The 15,443-nt window shown below is 42.8% G+C and overlaps 2 protein-coding genes across 3 annotated transcripts in view; one reads left to right on the forward strand and one right to left on the reverse strand.

Moving 5' to 3' along the window:
- LOC114432453 (von Willebrand factor A domain-containing protein 7-like) overlaps positions 1 to 15,144 on the reverse strand; it is a 17,424-nt gene extending 2,280 nt beyond the window's left edge. Inside the window, exons 1-15 of the mRNA XM_028400477.1 lie at positions 14,957 to 15,144; positions 3,342 to 3,531; positions 2,987 to 3,123; positions 2,767 to 2,911; positions 2,581 to 2,674; positions 2,358 to 2,486; positions 1,861 to 2,047; positions 1,589 to 1,758; positions 1,386 to 1,498; positions 1,184 to 1,300; positions 906 to 1,082; positions 677 to 809; positions 428 to 580; positions 238 to 330; positions 1 to 122 (exon numbers count right to left, since the gene is read on the reverse strand). The exon at positions 1 to 122 is cut by the window's left edge and continues 150 nt beyond it. Of these exons, the coding sequence (XP_028256278.1) occupies positions 1 to 122; positions 238 to 330; positions 428 to 580; positions 677 to 809; positions 906 to 1,082; positions 1,184 to 1,300; positions 1,386 to 1,498; positions 1,589 to 1,758; positions 1,861 to 2,047; positions 2,358 to 2,486; positions 2,581 to 2,674; positions 2,767 to 2,911; positions 2,987 to 3,123; positions 3,342 to 3,524 (1,953 nt within the window). The 5' untranslated portion in view covers positions 3,525 to 3,531; positions 14,957 to 15,144. The remainder of the gene's footprint in view (positions 123 to 237; positions 331 to 427; positions 581 to 676; positions 810 to 905; positions 1,083 to 1,183; positions 1,301 to 1,385; positions 1,499 to 1,588; positions 1,759 to 1,860; positions 2,048 to 2,357; positions 2,487 to 2,580; positions 2,675 to 2,766; positions 2,912 to 2,986; positions 3,124 to 3,341; positions 3,532 to 14,956) is intronic.
- LOC114432495 (prostaglandin D2 receptor 2) lies at positions 5,936 to 12,171 on the forward strand. Of its 2 annotated transcripts, XM_028400552.1 has the most exons (3): positions 5,936 to 6,784; positions 6,923 to 6,962; positions 10,258 to 12,171. In XM_028400552.1, the coding sequence occupies exon 3, from the start codon at positions 10,272 to 10,274 to the stop codon at positions 11,589 to 11,591; it is 1,320 nt and encodes a 439-aa protein (XP_028256353.1). In that variant the 5' UTR covers positions 5,936 to 6,784; positions 6,923 to 6,962; positions 10,258 to 10,271; the 3' UTR covers positions 11,592 to 12,171. The 2 variants fall into 2 exon arrangements, with proteins under 2 accessions (XP_028256353.1, XP_028256344.1); XM_028400543.1 differs by lacking the exons at positions 5,936 to 6,784; positions 6,923 to 6,962 and adding an exon at positions 8,929 to 9,132.
- Positions 15,145 to 15,443: the final 299 nt, after the last annotated feature.

The raw sequence follows: 15,443 nt of genomic DNA on the forward strand, positions 1-15,443 counted from the left end.
AGTCTTTGTGCCACCAGTAATGGCCTCAGGTCCAGACACTAATACTAGACCAACATCTCCAACAGTCATCGATGACGGACCTTTCCTACCCATCATTGAGAGCATTAGTTTGGCTGGCTGACCTGGATTTCCAGAAGGAAAGGAAAACAATCCACATTTATGATGCCTGGCCGTTCAATTTGTTATACTTTCGTAAAATAAGGAAATTGCTATATAACGAGCTATATATAGCTGTACCTGCTTGTGGACGCCCATTAAGTACTGCGTAACCTGAGTGAGGTCCTCCGAAACTTTCCACAAACTCATAGATGAAGGTAATAGTACTCTGGCCTGGAAACACATATCTTGCGGTAAATACATGCACACAACAAGACCTTGATGAACTTGTTTTGATGGTTTTATATAGCAGTCCTGTCCGGTTTCTGACCTGTGACTTTGATAGTGTAAGGTTGGTTGGAGTTGATGTTGATCTTCCAGGTTCCCGTCTGTTTGTCATGGTTGAGACGGATTCTTATCAGGTTGCCCACTGACTGAATAGTTCCCAGTTTACCGTTGGCCTCATTGTTGTTCTGGCTAACACCTGGAAATGTTTAGAATGCAATATTTTAGGACATAAATCTATCACATAAGAACAATGTTCTCACTAAGAGAGAAGGACATAAACAGTCTCTGTTACCAGAAGGGTTGGTCAGTGTGAAACTAATAGATATTCCTGTGATGTAGAGAGTGATGTTATTCAGTGATTCATCCAATAGGAAGGTGAAGGTCTCTTGTATCCCTGGGCTCCTTGCTCGCTGAAGAACTGTCACCTGAGAAAAATAAACCATTTGAATGGTTTACTTTTCAGTTCTGCAAAGTGATCCTATCACTTAATGCCTGGTTTTTGTGGAGCTGCAGTATCTCACCAGAGCTGAAGTAGAGGTGTCAAGGATGACATCTGTTGCCTGAGGCAGCTGATTCTTGGACACGTGGATGGCCTGGCCTCCTGAGGCCACAGCCAAGTCCTTGTAGTCATTAAAGGAAGCAGAGGCAACAGAACGACGGCGCCTCTTGCTGAGCACATTTGTCATGAAGAATGACACCTGTGGAGAGAGGTTAATGGAGATTCACTCCCAATAGATCCGTACATGTACTCTTAAGTGGACTTGGTAGTCATCACCATTGATTGCTAGTGAGCATTTACCTTTGACTTTGTGCTCCTGATGAGAGCAAGTATAGTGTCCTTGAGGGCAATGTCTTTGGCTGTAGCGTCAGTGAAAACAAAGATGTGGGACGAGTCAGGGGCACCGGTGAGAGCCAGCTGGACAAATAAGATCGCCATCACAATATTACTGAGCAAATCACTCACAATCCCAACTCAACTGAAGATGTCACAACTCAACTACCTGAAGTCCTGACAGGCACATCTCAGGGGCATCATCACCACCATCTGCTTTGAGCTTAGAGATTTGTTTCTTCATCTCATCAGCATCTATTGTCCTGATCATGGGTCCAAAATCTACATGTAAGTAAAAAACAAACCACAGTAAGTGTCAAGAACCACTAATGGTCACCTAACATGAAGGTAGAAATGTAGAGGAGATTTTACCGGGATCATTAAAGGGCACCAGGATGTATTCGGAGGGCTCATCCTGCGTCCCTTTTTTGCTGTCAATTATCTTATAAACAACTCTTCTGGCTTCATCAATTTCGTCTGACATGCTGCCAGTGGTGTCGATGACAAAGCACACCACAGATGAGCGAGCAATCCCCATCATTCTGTGCGAAATGACAAGAGATTTACACAAGGCCTCCTCTCACTCATGCACATTAAGTTTAGATTCCGTTTTAGAGATTTATCAAGTCCCTGCCCCGTCATACCTCAGGAAGTCATCGTCCCCTGCAGTTAGGCGGATGTCCTGAAGCAGCTCGAGGCTGGCAGCTGTAGCTGCTTTCACAGCGGCATCGTGCAAGGCCATGTTGTCTGGGCGACGCTCATCTTTGTTGATGCCTCCTCGAGGATCCGAAATGCTGGTGAAGTCATCTGCGCCTCCGTGGCTGCATTTACCTGCACAGTAGAGAGAAACATGAGTCAAAGTGTTGTCAGCTGCAGATTTGTGGAGTGTACACTCAATCTCAGGACTAGGTCCAGGCTCAGTGGAGTTGGTCGACCCCAAGCCTGGACAAAATTGTTGCATGTTAAATGGACAGATATTATATTTTGTGTCGAATGATAAATGAACTGCTCTGGCACTGACTCTTGTGACTCAGCTATGGCAATAATTTTCCTGTTTTCTGGTGGTTTTTAAACAAATAGCATAATATAATCCCATATGCATGTTTAAATTAGCTAATGTGCTGTTTTAAATCAGACATACCTTTAGGCTTGAAAGGAGAGAAGATTCCCATGTAGCCGGATGTGAGTTTTTTCTCTTTGAGGATATTGGGCAGGATCTGATTGGGGCATGTCCCACTGGCACAGTCACTGCAGGTAGGAGTGTTCACATCTGCAAAGAAGTAGGTTCCAAAGTCTCTTTCCGTGCTTCGAAGTAGAATATTATTTACTATGTAAGATAAAAAGCACTGTATGTGCACACCCACCTGCCAGATTATCCAGAGGAAGGTCAGGGCGTATGAGGTTGATGTATGGCTCCGTGTTGCCCAGCTCCACCCAGTTACTGTGGCTGTAGAAGTCCTGTGAATGCCCGCAAACACACATTATAAAACAGTTTGTCACCTAAGTTTCTCTTCTCTTTATGCACAGGTGTTCTATTCCTCCCCTCTCACCTGCAGTGTATGAAGGACTTTGCCTAATATTTCCCTGGCTGCCTGGAAGTTCTCTTGGCGAATATTGGCCTTGATGGCCATCACGCCCTCTGTGATGAGACCACGTCCCTCAAAGAAGGTCTCAGAGTTGAAGTGATGTCGATCGCTGTAAGAATATGAGTCATATTTAACACTTTGTAATGTCTAGACTATTTTTTAATGACATTGTCTTCTACTTTACCTGGTGGCGAAGTCACGGTCCACCAGTCCATTCTGGGTGAAGACCTGTTGAAGGGCAGAGTAAAATTTGGCACCAGACACCTCTCCAACGGCGGTGGGACCTAGACAAGCCTGGACCAGCTCTTCAGGAGAGGTACCCTGGAGGTCAGAGGTAAGAGGTTACACGCACAAATGTAACTACAAAGAAGAGTGTGATTGTGCACTAAAGACATTTTTCACAAATCATAGAACATGAAGGTGTCAAAAAATGAGCCTTTGTAGCCTATATGTCTTTTCCTCTTTGAGAAGGAAAGAAAATTACTTAAAACAAGCATAAATGTGTGTACTCTTGCACATTTCCTTATCTTCCATCATACCGTGGGTTCAAACTCATAACCTCCCGCCTCAGCCACCGCCCGGCATGTCTCCGCCACTTTTTGCAATAGCGCCGTTCCTGTAATGGTGACGTGACTGGAGGCCCCACTCCTAACTGAGACAAAGGCCACAGTGGGTCCAGATAGAGCCACAGCTAGCAGGGCTATGCCCAGCAAAGAAGTCATAATCAGTCTAAAAACAAAAGATAGATAAACAGATAGACAAGTTATCAGAACATGGGCTATCACTTCAATGGGTTTGTTTGACCATCAAGCGCCCACACATTCCTAAATAACATGTAGACGCAAGACACTTCATCTGTGGCGGATAAAAAAAAAATCACGTTTCTTAAATATTGTCGTTCAATATCAAAATGCACATTAAAAATATAAGTGGATATTTGCTCCCTCCGTTGTTCATTAAACATGTCACAAATACAGTTATAAATACAGGTACAGTTACAGATAAAGACACACATTTAGTACACATGGCAATTTTTTTGTCCTTTTATGGTACATAACATAATTGATGATACGATTCAGAAATGGAACGATTCAGTCGATTCAATAGGATTTAATTGCGATACGTTGTGCTTCGATTCGATTTGACAGTTTCTTCTTTTAAGTAGACAATTTACAATTTGTACAATTTACATTATGAATGAACAAGTCTGAACTATAGTTGTAGCATTACTTGCCTTCCAATAGATTTGTCAAAGACTAAGGTACATCTGTAACTTTTGACATGTGACTTCAGAAACATGTCATGTTTAGTAGTGTATTGCGCTGTAAGAACTTTACAAAGCCCCTCTGACAATGAAAAACAAACAATATTCAAGTACAAATTAAAGCCAAATCATCAACTAACAAGGTCCGTTGGCCTCAGATCAAGCAACAATAAGCTTCTGATGTAGAATATAACATTTCAAAAGACATCCCTCGTGTACTATGTTTGTAAAACGTGAGTCCTCAACTCCCAGCTGGGAGAGATGTGGTGTGCTGTGATTGTCACATAGGAATCAGTTGCACATGACGTCCAGGCATCCATGGTAATTGCCACTCTTTCTGAGTTAGACATCTGTTCTTTGACTTCAACTTTTACTTTATTATACAGCTCTGGCACACACTTGTCAGTGAAATGCTGCCGGCTTGGTATGTTGTAACGGGGCTCCAGTGTCTTTATCATGTCCGAAAACCCTAGTTCTCCACAACAGAATATGGTCTCAAGTCTTTAAAAATAAACCAGGTTATTGACGCCGTTATTACCTCTGCTCTAGCCGAGTTGTGGCTGAGCTTCGGCTGGAAGAAGTCTTGTATGTCTGTGTCCTGTCGTGTCTTCGTGCTAGCTGTTCTAGCCTCCTTGTTGCCTGTTTCCCCATGGCGTCTCACCAAGACGAGCCAGACCACCACCAGACCAACTCTTGGTCATACAGATGATTTACAGTATTGATCTGAATTCTACAAGTCACAGTCATGATACTATGCTTCACATAATAAGTACAAAATTAAAGCTGCAAGCAGCGATGACAGGCCCTCGCACTCCTTGTGCTCTGCGGGACTCACAGCCGCCGCCTCCCCTATCATCCCATGTCCTCTCTCCCCTGGTACCAGCAAGAGCTGTGGTCTGCAGGGCAGAAGAGTACACCAAAACAAACATGAAAAAGACAGGTCTTCTGGCCAGTAGGTGGCGCATTGACTGTAGCATGGATGAAGTATGTGGGAGATACAGCCACAAAAACGTCTAATTCCTGTGCGTTGGCGAAGGGTCGACTTTGTGGCGGCACCACAGCCAGACTGTGTGATGAAGTGCTGCGTTTTTGATAACTTTAAGGAACTCCAGGCACTACAAGCTGCTATATGTTGAAGTATGGAGGTGGTAGCATCATGTTGTGTGTTGCATATATTGTTTCACCAGCTGCTTGACAACTTTATGCCTCTGTCATTTAGCGTCGACAGGATGAGTTAAACATTTCATATACGCAACCAAGATTAAAATGCTGGCTGGCACAGATGTGAAGACTGATATTTCAGTTATACTTCTACTTTTGACACTTTGTTTAAGGAATCTCTAAGAGAATAAATGCGCAACATCAGAGCACTTTCCCTATCACTTCCTCCAGACTGGGGGTGGAAGTGGTCGCCTAAAACTACACTATTACCCCGTTCACACTGGGGAAATAAATCCGGCTAAAGCGGGATTAGGGCCGCATCCAGATGTATCCAGATGTTTTTTTTCTGAGTGTGCACACCTCGAATCCGGCTGTATCCAGTTTGATTCCTAGCCAGATTGGCTCAAATGTGGCTCAGGTGCGAACGCAAATGTGGCTAGCGAATCCGGCTAGCGATGTGATACTTCTGGTTAGCAGCATGCTACTTCCGGTTAGTGATGTGCTACTTCCGGTTCACAGGGCGCGACACGGGACAAAAAAAACGCACGACGCATGCGCACACACGGTCCTACCACGGCCTGAACGGACTCTGTATATTACGAGGCGCCACCTAGTGGTTTGGAGGACCGCAAACACGCTGGATGAAGCCGGATTGAGTGCGGACACAAGTGTGTGATAGCCAGATTTGATAATAGGTCTGAACGCATCCAGCTTAAAGGCTGTCTGGGCTCAATCCTTCTCTAGCTGGAATGACTTTCTCCAGTGTGAACAGGGCCTATGAGGGTGTCTGATAGTTATATTGTTACATTATTTTTAGATCGTATGGATCCGCACTGTGTAGCTGCTGTCTTAAGCCTAATCATATCATTTGTTCCTTAAAAGAACTCGAATCTCAATGTGATCTTTGATGAGTTTGTTGGGCCACAAATCAATCACCCCTTATACTTTGACATTTTTGTTAAACATGTGTTCAAATGTCCACATTTGAGATGATGACACACATTTTTTAACATAAAGCCAAATAATTTGTGAGGTGCAGATGTGTGTGCTGCTGTTCTTGTTAAAAACACATCAGATCAGTATCAATGACCCCCATATTTGTAGATGGAAATCACAGCAGCATGTACTCTAGACATGGTTTGGTGCTGTGCATCATCATGGAAACAACTTCTCAGTGAAGTGAGAGAAGACTAGTCCACACACGTCCAGCCCTGACGTGATCACAGGTCTCATATCTTTCTGTTCAGAAGGTCGCTTCAGCCTTCTGAATGAAAATAACCTGGATGACTGAGAATCTTCATCAACATTATCTCAGGTCTGTTTTTCATCTCCTCATGTATTTCATTTCTCTACCTCTGCGTCTGACTGGATAGGAATTATATCCCAAATTTGCATCTATGCTGACAACACGTACTGCCTCATCTGGAACGTTATTTGAATACAGGGTGGAGCAAAGGGAGGTGTATAGGTGGGTGTGTTGCTGGGATTCAGTCGGTGTTTCCACGACAGGAGAGATGAGTGTCTGAAAGATTTTGAGTCTCGCTCCAACCAAACAAGGTGGGTGTAACCCAAAACATGTAAATACTTATTTGCATGGTTTTAATGTAGTTCTTCTCTTTTTTTTACGTTGTGCTATCAAACTTTAAAAACCTCCCACAGCTTTAATTCTCAGTAGTAGTTTGGTTTTTGTTACAGATCTGTTTGATTGCATTCTGCGCTCCGCTCCTCACAGCAGGTATGTGCAATATTGTTTTTCTTTAAAAGGTGCTTGTGTGATGTCATCATTATCAATTGAAAGTTCTTTTCTTGTGTCTGTTTGAAGATACAGTCTCCTAACTGCACAGTAACAAGTCATAGATTATTATTGGCTGATAAGTGAACATAAATCGAGCTTCGTTAGTGTTTAGTTGTTGACTAAACAGATGTCATGATTCAGTTTTTTGTTACTGTTGAAGCTGCATTTTATGATGACGTTGTTTATGTTGTTATTTGTTACATTATAAGATGACTGTCAGTAAAAAGAGGGTAACGTTACTTCACTTATCTATACTATATCTGTTAAAGTACTTTTTGTTACCAGTTTTTTACTGTTATTAATGTGATGCATATTGGTAGCATCTCTACTGCACAGATTAATTTCCCATTGTGTCTCAGAGCGTAGTTCTTGCATTCTTTGTGCTGGCTGAGCTACAGACTCACAGTATTGGATACCCTCCATAGTACCATGAGTCAAGTATTAGCCCCCTTTTAGTAGGAGTTGTAATTATAGCAGTGCGTGTATAAGGAGATTGTTTTATTTTTAGGTAACAAAAAGACTTAACACTAATGGCTAATTAAAAAAAAGAACACAAATTTATTGCAAAATGTCACAAAGTAATCTGAATACTCAGTTTTCTTAATAAGTCCAGTAGGAGGTGCACACATAGACCACAGCTGTGCTACATACACAGCTGTCCGAGCTTTAAGGCGCCATTCAAAGTAACTCATCCATTCTTTTCAGAAGTTAAGGGTAAGGGTTAGTTCATTCTTAATAAGACTAAAAGTCATCCAGTGATTTGAGCAACTTCAGATCCAGTCAGAGCTCATATTTACTCATGGACTGTATTCATGTGCAGACAGGGTGCTGCGTTTACCTCATAGCCTCAGTCAGAGCTGGCTGACGCGTTCAGCATAAGGGGAGGTGACTAAGTACGTAACAACAGTTTGAATGGTCACATTTTTACCGCACTGTTGCAAAACTAGCTGACAAGTCACTGAGAGCAGTGCGTGTACTCTTTGGCCTGTAACTGATAAGCAAGAAAGAACGAATGAAAGAAAGCTGTGTTTGAGTCCAGGGGCTGCATTATTTGAAGGGTAGGGCCTATGAAGGCCAGTATACATGAACAGAGCTTTTATTCGCACTACTGCCATTCTTTGACCCAGAATCTGAATGAGATCTTCATTCATTCATTCACCATCATTTGATTTGTAGCAACACAAATGACTAAATAGTGGGATAGTTCAAGTTGGGAAAGATTCCTTTTTTTCAGCCTCTTAGAAATGGGACATTCTTTTCACTCCAGTGTGACGCAATCCTCCATCCATCCATCGGAGGCGTTTGTGGAAGCTGAGCTTCATCTAATCTGTAACTTTTCCTTATGTTTGCAGATGAGCAACACTTATATATTACATGTTTTGTGTAGGCAAGAAGATTTTTTTTCATGCTTGACTGTGGTGAGTCAGAAAAATCTCTCAACATATCTTGCAACAAATGTGCCAACTGTCGTCCATGCAGTCCGCCAGGTCCCGTCATCATTCTGACAGCTCCATAAGGAGCTGCCGGAGCCGGCTTTAGACACATTTGAGCTGATCGTTTACATTCAACATCACCATGAACTCTCATTTTAATGTTTAATTCAGTGAATCAGTGAGAAATGTTCCTTGGTGTTAAATAACATAACTATCTACCAGGTAAAGATAAGGGTCATGGCTGCCTTTTTATCTTTAATGGTTGAGAAAAAGATGTACTGATAAACGTGCAGATAAGCTCCTGGATTCTGACATGATGCTGGTCTGTGAGTTCTCAGGCATTCCCTTTAGCTCAACTAAACACATTGCTTAACAGCTGGTATGTGGTTAGACTGCAGCAACAGGCTTTGACATGCTGTGGCTGTGTTAAGGGATATTCACCCGTTTTTTTTTTTTTCCTTGAAAAAGGGAACAAGAGAATAACTGCTGATAAGGAGAAAGTGAGGTGAGGGTGTAGACTGCCTTCTCAGCTCCACTTAAAGCCTAAGGACGCTACTTGTTAGTGTGTCAGAGCAGCTCAGTTAAAATACAAAGATCTACCTCGTGGGAAGGAAACGGCGTGCGGCACAGATAATTTGGCCCTTTGATGTTAAAGAGGACTCATCATCTGCGATCAGGTCGGTCACGCTGTCTCTAAAAGTCTTCAGCTGTCAACTTAATTACATTTAATAAGGTGTAATTTACAGATTACAGCACATTAGGGTTTGTTTTCTTAATTCCTGCCTGGAGCAACTGAGAGGCCTGGGAGTGATGATATCATGTCAGTGTTTCCACTGTAGGCAGTTACAGGTGGTGGAAAACGTCTTAGCTTAAAGGCTGAGTCAGCCTGTTGTCTGTTCTGAGACAAAGGAAAGAATTCTTTGTCTTCATAATTGTCTAATTATGCTACAAGTATTTGTATTAGTCTGTCGATTAATGCACCGGTAAGTTTATAAACTGCACAATTACTTAGTGGCTGTAATCAAACTAACAACTTTTAATCATGTTAACTAATAATAAAGATGAACACTTTAGTAAAAAAAATGTGTTGTTAGATTATTAACAGTGTTAACTGTCAAAAGAAAAATGCCAGACAAATAAAAAAAATGTGTTCCAGTGAATCGGAAAACGGCAGGAAATAAAACCACCGTCTGGCTCCGTGCTTCCTCTTTATGTGTTTCCAGAGCTGTGACATGGTCACGATTAAACATGCACAACTGTCAGAGATAGTAAAAAATGGTGAGATGTCTCAGTGCTTATCTATTTATACCTACAGAAGAACAGAAATAATTAGTTCAGCTCAGATCCAACTAATGATCACCCACTGTGAAAATTGTTTGTTTGCATTCCTCCTCTCTGTCGTAGATAACACTCTGATTGTTGTAACTGAGACTTAGCTTTCAACACTGCACACTTTGTACTGTACATATATATCTTATATACCTATTTTTTATAAGTAGGTATATAAGATAAGTACTGTAAGCAGCTTGGGATGAATAAAGTACTTCTGTTCTATTCCAAGCCTGCATGTTTTTTTAAATTTTACTTACTAAATGATGTCCAGATGAACTCAGCCAGAAGATGAAACGATGCTAAAGTAACCCTGCACTGCTGGAAAAGGCAGGTCTGAAGATGGGTGGATGAAGAGACAGTTGGAATCTTGTCTCTTCTCCCTGATCTTTGTATAACTTCGGTTTCGCTGTTATAATACGTAGTCTAACTGTGATCACCCCATAACCTCCTCGTCTCTCTTCTTCTTTCAGCGCTGATGTGAATCATGGCTAATGTCTCACAGCTCTTCTGTCCGTTACTGCAGATGATGAGGGATCATGGATTAAACAACAACACAAAGGCCAATCTGGTGGTGGTTTGTATCCACGGTCTGGTTTCCTGTCTGGGTATTTTGGAGAACGCCCTGATCATCTGGGTGGTGGGCTTCCGCCTCAGGCAACGCACCGTAGCGTCCGTCTGGGTGCTCAACCTGGCCATGTCTGACTTCCTGGCCACCCTGACGCTCCCCCTCTTCACCTTCTACTTCAACTCTGTCCATAGCTGGGAGCTTGGATACCCGCTTTGCAAAGCGCAGGCGTCCATATTTTTCTTAAACATGTTTGTGTCGGCGTTCCTGCTGGCTGCCATCTCACTGGATCGTTTACTCCTGGTGCTGAAACCAGTGTGGAGCCAGAATCACCGCTCGGTGGCAGGAGCGTGGAAGGTGTGCGCGTTGGGCTGGCTGTGGGCAGCCATCAACACAATTCCATATTTTGTGTTCCGCTCTGTGACTGAGAAGAAGGACGGCAGGAAGTTGTGCTATCATAACTTTGCCTTGTATTTATCCTCTGAGGCTACTCTGGAGACAGATTGCATTGTGAGGCAGGAAGCCACAGCCATCTCCAAGCTGCTCCTAGCATTCCTCTTTCCCCTGCTGGTGATTGCGGGGAGCTACATCCAAATTGGTCTAAGCCTGAGGAGCCGGGACAGGAAGAGGAAGCAGAGTGTCAGCAGGCTCACAGATGCACTTATTGTATCAAACAGAGATGGAAAACCAGGAAGTACAACCACAAGAACGACAAATTTGTTCCTCAAATCCCCCAATACTCCACAGACAGAAAGCACCCCGTCCCCCACCACCCCGAAACTGACCAATCACAGCCCACTGTCCCAGAGCTTCACCAAAATGGTGACGTTTGTGATTGCTGCGTTTGTGCTCTGCTGGGCTCCTTATCACATCTTCTGCATGATCGAAGTGATGGCCAAGTACAACACAGAAAACCTCCAACTGGTGGAGGTGGGGCTGCCCATTGCCACAACCATTGCCTTCTTAAATCCAGTCCTAAACCCCATCCTGTATGCCTTCAGCTGCCCACGCTTCTGTGTGAGAATACGGCAGAGTCTGGGCGCAGTGTTTGACGGACTGGTAGAGGAAGGAGGCGGGTTGCTGATGGTCCCTGGCAGAACCTTTAAAGCTCACATTCGGCGGAGGAGCAGTCGAGATGTTAGCCTTGGGACACCAAGTTCACCCAGTCAGTTAGCTGAAATCCAGCACCCAGTCCCTGAAGGCCTCAGTCACTCAGAGTATGCAGGACATGGGTCCTAGCTGAGGCATCAATGGACTTTTGATTGAGGCCTTAAACTGGAAACCATCAAACAGTAAAGCCCCAAACTGGGATGCTTTGGCCTTAATACTTTATTTTTAGCACTCATGGTCCCCTGAGGATTACCTGACATCATTTCATCTTTCAACCAGCACCATCTGGTGGTCATGGGTGTAATGCTGCTGGACTATACATCATAATGAAGATCAGCCTTTTATTTAAGTATAAAAAGTGCATGTTCCAGTTTGTATGATGGGGTTAAATTTCATCTATTCGTTCAATGCTAAGATGCAGATATCACTAAAATATATATCAAACGAAATTTAACAAACTGTTAAATGTTTAGAATGTGAAATTACAAATGGACAAGAAGGAACTGAAACCACCACCATGTTATAAACTCCTTTATAACACTCTGCTCACTTGGCACTATCATAAGGTCTATATTTCAATGTTCAATAACCAATAAACTGTAAAATGCAAATTAGCACATTCCTGCTTCAATTAGCATGCTGCTAACATTTACTCTTAACCATTTGCATGCCAGCGATAAGCTCAAACACTGACTCTGAAAGCAGCAGCACAAATTCAGCTTCTTGTTGAGCGTGTATTACCCGGCGGTGTCTGGACTGCACGTGGATGTTTTTTGTTTTGTTTTTTTTTATCACAACTCAAGACAAAAAGTGAAATTTCCCAGCTTGGGATGAATAAAGTGTTTCTATTCTATTCTATTCTATTCTAAAAAAGCACAGCTGTAGAGTGAGGGTTGATGCTATACAGATGGTGACCACCAGAGGGCAGAATGGCACTGATTACATTAGCTGAAGTGAAAGTGAGAGGCAGGATTATGCTTTTCAGGTCCTGTAATCCAGGAGCACTTTAAATCTGAACCGCTGAATGCCTGACCACCTTTCTGAATGATTGGATTTGATCATATCCCATATCCATTTTGATTGACTGTCTCATCTGGTTCCATCATCACACTCAATTGAACACACACACACACACCGAGACAGACAGACAGGCAGAGGTATAATGTAGGCCACAGCCAGCATGGGATTACCATAGAGGTAGCTGTAATTTGGGGAGAATATTAGAGAGTGAAGATCCAGAATATAAAGACAGAGCAGGATTAAACCGGGTCAGACTCAGATATAGTAAAGTTCCACTTTCACTTCCAGCAGATTACAGTTCCCTCTGCTTCCCTCAACCAGGCTGTAGAAAAGGAACCGGGATTCAAGAGGAGGAACGGCAGATGAAGGAAAAGTTTCCCAGAGACCACAAAGACCATCAGCGCAGGAGGAAGTGGCTGTTTCCTATTTTCTTTTCTTTTGTTTTTTGTCATCCTCATATTTTTATATTTAGGTTTAGGTCTAAGGAAACCCACAGGCTAAACAAGAATGTAAATTTAGTATCCATTTAAGCAAACACATTTTTTATGTCATTAATAAATAATGTAAATAATATTATTAGAGTTAAAAATAAAGTAAATAAATATTAAATAAATATTAACTTTTTAGAAAAAAACAATAACTAAATAATTCATCATTTTTACTCCGAGCGAGCTGAATGTTTTTTTAATTCATAAAATTTCTCCTAAAAGACATGAATGGAGCGTCACTGATGTAATAAAGATTTGAAATCGCTGACATTAGACCGCCGTTGGATAAGAGGAGGAGATAATGAAACAGGAGAGCGCTGGCAGCATAAGATGCCACAAATAATACAGGCGGGGGGAGATTATATAAAGCACTGAAAAAACAGTTGGTGAGAGCTAAGGAAAGAATGAAAGGGAGAGGATGGAGTAAAGTATGGCTTTAAAAGGGTTTAATGCTCTGATACAGTACTTATAGATGACAGATGCTGACTGCAGAATTAAAGCCGAGCATGTCAGTGATTACTGAAGTATACGCCGCTGCTACGTATGTGCACACAGAAACAAGAAGAGCACCTATTCACAAAAACTCCTCACATGAAGCCAGGGGCTGAGACATTAAGTTTAGTTTCTGTTTTCACTTTTTTTTTGTGCTGTTTCACAACATGTGTTTTCAACTGTTGCCGTCCCTGGAGCTTCCAGCCTGGGCTTAGACTTGTGACCACAACAACAACAAATGTTTGAATGTTTTGTTTGTGGTTCAGCTCGTCCTCACCATGGACAGCAAAAAAAAAAATATGGATGAAGCATCTGTGATGGCACTTGGTTGGTCGGACGCTCTCACCGTCGCCATCTTGGCGGCGGCGCAGTCCGCCAAAACTCCAAATATGGACGGAGAGGAGTAGGAGTGTGAAGGCGGCAGCAGGAAGGTCACACTTATAGAGTGTACCTCATTCAAAGCGGTCACGGCTATAGTTATGTGTCAAAATGTGGAAGTATTCGCCCCCGTACAGTTGACACTAGAAGACATTTAGAGCTATTGTGAGGATCCACCCACTGAGGTCCTCCACCACATATAGACCTGTTTCTGAAGCTGCGTGGAGGAGCAGCAAAACGTCTTTCTGCTGTAAAGTGCCGTTAGCAGAAATGTAACCATGAGTGGTGTCGGGCGGGCGTATTAAAGACCAAATGAGGCGTCTCTTCATGAGGAAGGTTTGCATGGTTTGCTTGCTGTTGGCTGTTTTGAAGGCGCGACCTCATTGGACAGCAGGCATGCAGTAGGAGGAAATCTGCATGTGGAGGAGTGGTGTTCATGTTCATTCTCATCGTTGGGCTCATCCAGCTCTTTATGTTTCAGATCGTATTTATGTTCTGGCTTGTATCGATGCGTTCGGTCTGTTCCAGAGCACCTTATCAAACGCTGTTGGTCCACTTGTTTGATGCGCACCACGCAGGGTTCACACTTGCAGCAGAGAACTGCACAAACCACACTTTGTTTGAATAAGCCAGATCAGTGAAGTGTTTACACGCCTCAAACACACGCTCTCAGCAGACACATTGTGCTGCGGTCATTTTATTAACCGTTAGAGGCCCAAATGGAGGGAGAAATCTAGCCTCCGGACAAAACCCACTCAGGTATGGGGATAACGCGTAAATTCCAAAGACTGTTCATTCATGGGAATAGTTTTGTTGTGAGTTTTCTAAATGTTGGTTAAAAAATGTCTTCTCTTCGATATAATGGAGATAATCAGCAGCTTGAACATACAAGAGGACCTCAGTGTTTGTTGTGAGCAAATTAAATATGTGTACATATGAGTTTTGGCTCAGCTGGCCCTGCAGTTTCTTCATTTGTAAAGGAAGCGCTGTGTGTGTCTGGTTAGTAAGTTTCCTGTTTCTACACTTTTAAGTAGAGCTGTTAAGAATTAGAATCTTTCAGTTTTGCAGATCAGTGAAAGCAAAAGCAACATGACGAGGTTTCAGTATTACACTCACCCTCAGACTTCACACACGCTCCAGTATCTCTCTGCCTTTTTATCAGGGAGCTCTTCAGAAAAAGTTTTCTTGCTAATCCTGATGCTGTTAGAGGCAGACTCCTCTTTCTTCTTCTCCTCTCTGGCTTTTGCCTGAGGGCAAGTATGTGTGCTCGTCGTGGGTAGAAAGCCTTATAGTGCTCCACATGTAGCAGCTTGTGATGTAAAGGAAGTGGGAGGGAACTGTGTTTACAAATTTCCTGGATCTTTCTGTTTCACTCAGTTCTGGGGCGGTCATGGAGCAGTCAGCTGCTGAGTTCTGGTAAATAATGTGCTGAGAGTTCAGTAGTTTCTTTTTTTCCCACAGCGGTCAACTGTGACATGTGAAAGTAATGAAGTCAGCACACAGGCCATCACAGGGCTTTTGTCAGAACTGTGGTTGTGTGTGAGTGTGTGAGCATGCAGTCTGTGTGTATATGTCTGATAATGATTTATGTTGTTTATATTGC

The sequence above is a fragment of the Parambassis ranga genome, chromosome 1, assembly GCF_900634625.1.
Source record: "Parambassis ranga chromosome 1, fParRan2.1, whole genome shotgun sequence".
NCBI lineage: Eukaryota > Metazoa > Chordata > Actinopteri > Ambassidae > Parambassis > Parambassis ranga.